The following is a 5628-nucleotide window of genomic DNA, read 5'->3' as shown; positions in this document are numbered from 1 at the left end:
ACACGTCGGCAGCCGGCAACCCTTTCGGATGGACTTACTACATGTACGGCTCTCAAAAGTCGTTCGTTAGCCGTGGAAAAACAACGCGCACTCAGAGAGAGAGAGAGAAAGAGAGAGAGAGAGACAAGGAGAGCGAAAAAGAGAGAGACCAGGGACATGTGCGAACAACTTTTCCAAACCTGCCCCGTTTCCCGAATCCGCTCTTCCCAGCCCCGGGGGAAATTGCATTCCGCGCGCAATCGGCATGCCGTTTTGCACCGGAACTCGATAATGGGAATGCATTTTTCTCGGCTGCACATCTTCACCACTTCCGGCTGTGGTGCTGATGGTGGTGAGCGATGCGGGACGGCTCTTCAGTCCGCCACACGACATTGTTCTTCCGCCACATTCGTGTATGCAAAAGGAAAATGCATGCTCCGGTGGCAATGGTCGGGAGTGGAGAGAACACGAACGAACCGCAAAACTATTCGATCTTTTTGGGGTGAATTTTCAAGACTGCCACTTCCTGAAACACTCAGCCACACACACATACACACACACACACACACACACACCACAAAAGTCCTTGCACGGAAGCCCCACGGAAACGTAGCCTTGGTGAAAGTTTGCAGTCCGCAGTTTTTGCCTTTCGCGAATTTCTTTTTCAATTTCTGCCGGGTTTTTGGGGAGAAAAAGTTTGAAGTTACCCATGGTGAGGCTCGCAGCCCACCGGAAGTGAAAGCACAGCGCTCGGAGAGAGCGGGAGAGGAAAACAGAGAACTAAGGAAGTTCAGCGCGCATTTTGGCTTTCGAGGCGTTAGGAACCGCGCGGAGTCGAAAAGTAGGCAAAAAGGAAGAACTACTTGAAGACAAACCCGGAGAGTGTATTTTTTGACACACTCTGGTGCTTCTCGTACTGCCACAGTGCGAGGTGCGCATTTTCTAGCAACGGAACAAATCCTCTAACTAACGGCAAAAGATTTTATGTTTCTCCAGTGTTTCTTGTTTTCCTTTAGCCCACGTCATGAGGAATGTTGGCGGCGACGTTCTCGGCCGTGTTCTGCGAAAGGTATGATTCCTTCCCCGAACTTTGACGTCATTTTCGTCGTTCTTCGAAACGATGATTTTTCCGCCGTCTGGGAAAGCGGCGCTTAACACACTTGCGGCGCGAATGCAAAAAAAAATCGGGAGGAAAAAATTCACAGTTTTGATAGGCTTTTGTTAAACACAATCTCTGGGAACATCGCAATAGTTGAAGGTGAAAGAATGCGACGAAAAGAAGTTCCGCTATTTCATTGTCCTGGTTGATGAAAGATTTTTGATGATTTTGCGTCAACGTGTGATGCGTGAATATTTGGGGATTAAATTCACAACAAAAGCGGCGCCATTTGTTTAAACAAACTGTAAAGCATCAAAGTGATAAACTTAAATCATGAAATTCCCTTTGGTAACAAAACGATCTTAAGCTTGCCTAAGGATATCAAACTTTTGGATAATATTGGATAACAAACTTCCCTATTCACAATCCAGGGTCACAAAACTACGCTGTGCAAAATTTTAAGCGGATTGGTTCAGTAGTTTTGGAGCAAAGGCGGTACAGACAGAAAAACACCCAGTTTTATAAATATAGAAGAATATTTATATTTGTAGAAGAAGATAGTGGTGGAAGTAGTCGCTGCTTGGGTTAAGAATTTTGGACCAGGCAAAGCGTACGTTATGGACTATAGCAACTGCTATTCTGAGTTGACGTTCTGCGTTTAAGTCTTCTCCTTTTTGGCCACGTTTAATCGTGCATTTTCAAACTGCAGGATGATTATTTCGAGTCTTCGAGACGTACGTTGACCTTTTGAGCGGCAGCCAGGAACCGAGTTGACTGGAGAGACTTCCGACTTGAACCGAGACTTCATTCATCGATAGCGTTATTCTTTTGGTCGTATCATCATTCTTGAAAAGGACAGTCCTTCTAGGGAGTTATTGTAGGCGTACCAGTTGATCATTTTTTTTTTGTTTATGTCTTTGTATCGCCCGTTCAAATTGGAACTATAGCAGTTTTTGTACCACCAGGCACCCTCATTCATTACGGCACAATTTCCTGGCTCCAATATGTCATTATCACGATCGTACGTCGAGAATTTCATATTCTTGTCATATGACAGAGAATCCCCTGCAGTTCCGTTGTACGCTCCAAGGGTTTTCAGATTGTATTGTTCGGCTTCACTGCCGATCTCGAATGCTGCGTAGAGTGCAAATTGATAAGTTCCGTTAATGTTTCTTAGCTCAACCATCAGTTCATGGGGTCGCCCCGATGTCAGCTGATATAGTCGTTCCAGTCCGATCCAGAACTCTTGCTCAATGTCACCAAAACCATTCCGATACTCGGTCCAGTTGCGATAGAAGTTTATCGATCCATCGAATCGGTGCTGTATCACCAACCAGCTGTCTCCATCCTTCACATCCCTCTGACAGTACGCCATAAAAGGGTTACTTGCACCGTTCGTCTGGATAATATATGCCCCAGACTGTGCATTCCGAATGTCACTGCACGAACGATAGGGTACATATGAAAGAGGATTGGTCTTCGTTGTAACACGCGTAGGTATTTGCGTCAAGATCTGCCATGATCGTTCCTGTAGGAGAGTAAAGTTGCGTCCAACATCATCCTCTAATCGACGCATCGAATCGAAATTGTTCTGCACGGCCCTTTTAATCTCGACCAGGTTCTTATCGCTGTTATTTTGGCATTGCGCAGCTTCTTCCCGGTGCTTGGAAAATTCGGTCTGTAGTTGCAGAACACTTTGCTGCATGTGGTCTAGCTTTACCATAAGCATCTCGAGAGCATATCCAGAGAAGCTAGCAGAACATGGTGTAGAAGAACATGGTGCAGCAGAATCAGTTTCGTCGAAAATCGCGCCACCCGATCTAGCACTGCTGACGATGCACAAGAACACTGTCCATGCTAGAGGCCCCATGCTTCCGAAACACACTTCACGGCACTACGACACTCTGCTGGCTTATCGTTTCCAAAATACACAAATGAGCTCAAGGGTCCAAAACTCGCTTTGTATAGGAGTAAAGAAACAAGAACAGCGTTAACTTGGTGTTGGTTAAAATTGCGATAGCATAGCTGCGAGCAACTTGATTTAATATTGAAGTCTATGGTTTATAAATAAATTGGTGATAACAGAATCTTCATCACATAGCTAAATAATGATGTGACACTGTAATGTGCTTATCGAATAACGAACTTTGGGATGATGCACACTTTTGCAATGGGTGGAACAAGTTTGCTGATTAATTAGACTTGGACCGTGTTCTACTTTCAGTTTTAACAATGCCTAATGAACAAAAAGTGCCCAGTTTTAATACGCTTCAGTCACATTAAGATGCAAGGCTCAAACATCGCTTTTGGAAAAGATAATTACTAGCTGGTAACACTTCACGTCGTCGAGCGGACTGCGGAGCCTTCGTCGTTGAATAAATGTTCGCACACTTCGAGACTCAATCTAACAATCGGCCAACAGCGGCCCGTTTAACTTTCTTATATACGCACAATAATATACGCACAATAAATGTTCCTCTCGGTTCACGCGTACTCTATCACTAGTTCTATCCTACTCTAACGCCTGTATTACGAATTGACCGGGTTACGAGTGTCGGGTTCCGGATTGTCGGCTACCGAGTGCATCGCTTCCCATCGCCGGTGTCATGATGGCCTAATTATCCTGACCGCCACTCTTTCCCTGCCGTCCGTCGCACTCATCGTCGTCCCGATCGCCGATCGATGGATCAGCCCTTATCTGCTTACGCTACGGTTCGCGATCGCGTTCTTCCCGGTCTTGGGTTTTCCCCGTCGCTTGCAGTTCATCGCTTAACTCGAGGTACCGTGGTCGCGTCGGCCGCCGTCAATGTTTCGATGATCCGTAGTATTGAATTGCGTTGGGTAACAAGTTGGTTGATACGTGTTTTGACGATCGTTGGAGAAGTTGCCCTCTTTTGTCCTAGTTCCTGTTCTTGGTATGAAAATTTCGCAACCGCTTGATAGAACGTGTTTTCGTGTTGCGCAGGCCCCTGTTCTGTTCAAAGGCGTTTCATCACCGACCATTAATATCGTATCTTGTCAAAAGCAAACCATACGAGGGCAGCAACATAAAGTCACACGTAGGACAACATGATTGCCATTTGCTTTGTACAGGGTGGTTAAATAAGCGCACACTTTTTCATTTGGTTATAAAACAAAAACGGCTTAACATTTTGCGATGCTTGAACTTTTATTTGAACGGTTGATTCTAATTTTTTGGCGAATCCAAATGGCGTCCAAGTTCTCAGCTGCAATTTCACCGAAGAAGTAATCAGCTAAAATCCGCACCAAACAGTCACTCGTTGTAGGTGATTTGGCTTCTCTTGCACGATATGTGGCTTTTCGGAACCACAATACTGCTTATTAACATGGCCACCGAGGTAGAACAGAGCTTCAATGAAATGTGCTTTTGACGAATGATTTGACGACCCAAACCTTTGGAAACCGAATTTTTATGTTTCCAAATTTTCTGCAACCAAAATTATATTTTACTAGCAGTTTCCGGCGCGCGTCGCTGCGCCTTATTTCATCCTTATTTCACGATTGGGAGGCGTTTCAGAGGACTTCTTGGTGACGTATTCGATCAGCTTCCGTTTTCGCTTCCCGTTATTCCTACTTTACAAACGATCGGGCTTCCCGGTGACGTATTCGTTCAATTATCTTTCCCGCCTCCCGTTACTCCTACTTTTCCCGGTGACATATCCGATCGGCTTCCCGTTGGATACATGACAAAACTCGCACCACCTCAGTTTGGCTCAAATTGCTTGAAAATTATCCGAGCTTTGCTGACATTAACCCAGATTTTGTTCGGGAGCCCCCCTATGTAAAGAGGGGAGGGGTTTCAAACATTCACCAGAACATTTCCCCTTCCCCAAAACTCCCATCTGCCGAATTTGGTTCGATTTGCTCGAAAACGTTTGTATGGGACGTATGGGCGTTACGTATGGGACGTTACGGTATGTTACGTTTGTATGGGAGCCCCCCCTTCCCGGAGGTGTGGGAGATTCAAACTTTCCTATTCACAATCCGGCGTCTCAAAACTACACTGTGTCAAATTTCAAGCGGATTGGTTCAGTAGTTTTGGAGAAAATGCGGTACAGACGGGTGACAAACAACCATTTTTATATCATTAAAAAATATATTGAAAAACCCAGAACAAAAATTTACATTGGCAAACATAGGCAATTAAGATGGATTTTAGTAGTGCAACAGAAAGACTAAATAAAAACGCACTAATAAATATATAATTATTAAGTGACTAGTCCACCAATAGTGAACACTTTAAGGTGTTTAAGTATGACGTCATTAGAACGTGCTCTGAAGCAATTTAGAACAAAATCTAGAGCGAACCCATTAAACACGACAACCTAAGTGATCGAAGATGATCAAACTTTATTACAGCAGAACGCATCGAACGGGTATCGTTACTGTTATCGTGTCCTGGCTCCCACGATGAGACCCTCATCGGTGATTCCCCGGACCTGAGTTCGGACTTGAAATTGCGCCATTACTACAGGCCCAGCGGGCCCAAGTAACACAGTTTTGCATCATCGACCCGGAGCACAAAAAAA

General features: G+C 44.9%; 1 protein-coding gene across 1 annotated transcript; it reads right to left on the bottom strand.

Annotated features, from left to right (window-relative positions):
• Nucleotides 1-1898: 1898 nt before the first annotated feature.
• LOC128276486 (fibrinogen-like protein A) lies at nt 1899-2807 on the bottom strand. The gene has a single exon (XM_053014945.1). The coding sequence runs from the start codon at nt 2805-2807 to the stop codon at nt 1899-1901; it is 909 nt and encodes a 302-aa protein (XP_052870905.1).
• Nucleotides 2808-5628: the final 2821 nt, after the last annotated feature.

This window comes from Anopheles cruzii, unplaced genomic scaffold, assembly GCF_943734635.1.
Source record: "Anopheles cruzii unplaced genomic scaffold, idAnoCruzAS_RS32_06 scaffold01351_ctg1, whole genome shotgun sequence".
NCBI classification, from domain to species: Eukaryota; Metazoa; Arthropoda; class Insecta; order Diptera; family Culicidae; genus Anopheles; species Anopheles cruzii.
This window is presented reverse-complemented; position numbering and strand designations above follow the sequence as displayed.